General features: G+C 37.9%; 1 protein-coding gene across 1 annotated transcript in view; it reads left to right on the top strand.

The window, feature by feature from the left end:
- Positions 1-1,628, top strand: part of fezf1 (FEZ family zinc finger 1) — a gene marked incomplete at both ends in the record, with an annotated part of 3,322 nt that extends 1,694 nt beyond the window's left edge. The window contains 2 exons of the mRNA XM_079501202.1: positions 325-457; positions 1,345-1,628. Of these exons, the coding sequence (XP_079357328.1) occupies positions 325-457; positions 1,345-1,628 (417 nt within the window). The remainder of the gene's footprint in view (positions 1-324; positions 458-1,344) is intronic.
- Between the last annotated feature and the right edge of the window lie 1,503 nt (positions 1,629-3,131).

Here is a 3,131-nt window from a genome sequence, read left to right on the forward strand (position 1 = left end):
TATAATCCATACTGAGGTATATAGGCAAGGAAATGATAATTTTATATGCTGTAAATAACTGTGTGTGTGTGTGTGTGTGTGTGTGTGTGTGTGTGTGTGTGTGTGTGTGTGTGTGTGTGTGTGTGTGTGTGTGTGTGTGTGTGTGCGTGCGTGCGTGCGTGCGTGCGTGTGTGTGTGTGCTATAATTAGCGTCTTTATGGCCGAGCATACAATACTGCAATATGTTCACATATAGAAAAGAAATAGGCCTATTCTTGTTTCTCTGCTGTCCTCATTTAATTGTTACCCATTCTTATTTTATTGCATTGCATATTTTAATTGCAGGAAAAACCCCACAAGTGTAACCAGTGCGGGAAAGCCTTCAATCGCAGCTCCACGCTCAACACGCACACGCGCATCCACGCGGGATACAAACCGTTTGTCTGCGAGTTCTGCGGGAAAGGTTTCCATCAAAAAGGTGAGAAACAGAACCAACGTTTTCTGTTAAAATCGCATGCAGCGTTAATACCGGTATAGGCTAATAATAGCCTATAATAGTATATAGTAATAATATCAGGGAACAAATCTTAGTTCGGATTTCTTAATTGTCCAGATTGTAGGCTAATTTATTCTTATGTTGTGTCTGCGATTGTGTAAATGTATATATAGGGGAGATTAATTTATCCTAAATATTAGCTCATGTATTGTTTTCTGTTTTTAACATTTTCTTGTGCTAATAATGAACCACTTGAACTGCAGCGTCCCTATTCTATTCAGTTGTCATAAAAAGCCAAGCTCACATTGTGAGGTTCAGGGGTTCCCCATGCTAAATAACCACTTCATCCAATTATTGGCTAATAAAAATAATAAAAAAGCAGATCTACACATCTCACAGCACGTCACGCGCGGTGAGCATCACAATACATGTTCAGATGAGGGGTGGTCCGACTCGTCCGAGGCCAAATATAAAATATAAATTTGGATGTCCTTAAAGGGGAATACCACTCATTTTCAACATTTTACTATACCATATGTCATTAATATAGGCCTTAGAGTTGTTGTGTGGAAATAATAATAAAAAGCCCCCCCCCCCCATTCTGTGTTTCCTATAGAACTGGAGGTCTGAAAAAAAATCAGTAACATTATGAAGTACATCTCAGTCACAAAGATGTATACTTCATAATGTTACCGATATTTTTTTCAGACCTCCAGTTCACACAGAATTATTATTTCAACAACTGGCTTAGTAAATTGTTGAAAATGGGTGGTATTCCCCTTTAAATTACCTTGATACGAAAAAGTTCGAGAACCAGTGGTCTAATAATTCTCTTTTATTTTTCTTTGTCGTCTGTTGGCAACTCTAAGGCAACTACAAGAACCACAAGCTGACGCACAGCGGGGAGAAGCAGTTCAAGTGCAGCATCTGCAACAAGGCCTTCCACCAGGTGTACAACCTCACCTTCCACATGCACACGCACAATGACAAGAAGCCCTTCACCTGCCCCACCTGCGGCAAGGGCTTCTGCAGGAACTTTGACCTGAAAAAGCACATCCGAAAACTGCACGACTCCCTGGGGGGCCAGCAACAGTGCCAGACCCCCTCCCCACTGTTGACACGGCCCCCTCCTCCGAGTCTCACTGAAAACTGAAAAGCCTCGTCTAGTAGGCCTATATGCTTTAAGGAAGAGTGCACATGGGTATAGGAAGAGTGTCCATGGGCCAATAAGGAGATTGGACACTAAAGGAAGAGTGTCCATGGGCCAATAAGGAGATTGGACACTAAAGGAAGAGTGCATGCAAGGCACTATAAGGACGAGTAGGCACCTCAATGTAAAATTGTCTATTTTATCACAAATGTTAAATATATAAAATATTTGAAAACTGGAAGTAATGTAATCCTATATGATCTGAACATGCACAGTTATAGACATACAGTACACCAATAATGTTCAATAATGTTCAATAATGTTCTATAGTCTATAGGGCAGGCCTATATACTTTACATTACTTAAATATTTTATTTCTTAACATTTTGGATGAAATAGTCAATTTTACATTTATATGCCCACTCTTCCTGTCAAAACCTTAGCAGTGGTGGACAATAACGAACTACATTTATTTTGGCTATAGTACAAATTTTTTGAGTAGCCTATAAATCTGTACTTTAACTTGAATATTTGTATTGTTTGGATATACTTCGGACTTTCACTCCACTTTATTTTACTTTGACTCCAGTCTACATTTCTAGGAATATTTATAAAAAATAAAGAATATTTAAAAAAATAAATCAAATCAAGTTTATTTATAGAGAATATTTAAAAACAACTTTTGTTGTACCAACCACGCTGTATAGCTTACAGCATATTTCGACATCAGCACAACAGAACAAACAATAGTAAACAATACAGAGGCAACAATACAGAGGCAACAATACAGAGGCATAATAAACATAAACACAACATATCGAACATAAACAATATGTTGTGATGCGATGTCTTTGTGAGGCTTGTAGATCTGCTATTTTCACAATTATTGACAAGGATTTGTTGAACATTTCTTATAATACAATTATTATAATGGCCCAGCAATGCATTGATTGATATTAAAATGACATGAATGTGTAGGCCGCCAGGCATGTTTTTAAAAGCATTTAGTTTTGAATACATTTTTAAAAGCAGATATAATGCCTATACTCAAGCATAGGTCTGCATAACTGCATTTGATTGAGCAACTTAATATTTGAATGAAGTATCATTAAAACTCAAATATACTGGGGTTAGGCTACTTTGTCCACCACTGCACCTATGAGAGTGTCACTTGTTAGGCCCTGCTGTGAGCTTGTATAGCTGCAGGTGAATCGTTAGGCCCTGCTGTGAGCTTGTATAGCTGCAGGTGAATCGTTAGGCCCTGCTGTGAGCTTGTATAGCTGCAGGTGAGAATCGTGACCATCATCGAGACATTATTATGGAATAAAAATGAACTTTGATTCCGTCGTTGCTATTTTCTTTTTTTTTCTTTTCAATCTCAGGATTATTGTGAAATGTTTTATGATATTTATTTGAATTAATTTAAAAGAGAAGAAAACTGAAGGACTATATCGTTGGTTTCTTGGGTCGAAAGCCAATTAAGCGAGCACCATGAGCTAATTAACG

The sequence above is a fragment of the Electrona antarctica genome (assembly GCF_951216825.1).
Source record: "Electrona antarctica genome assembly, chromosome: 5".
NCBI lineage: Eukaryota > Metazoa > Chordata > Actinopteri > Myctophiformes > Myctophidae > Electrona > Electrona antarctica.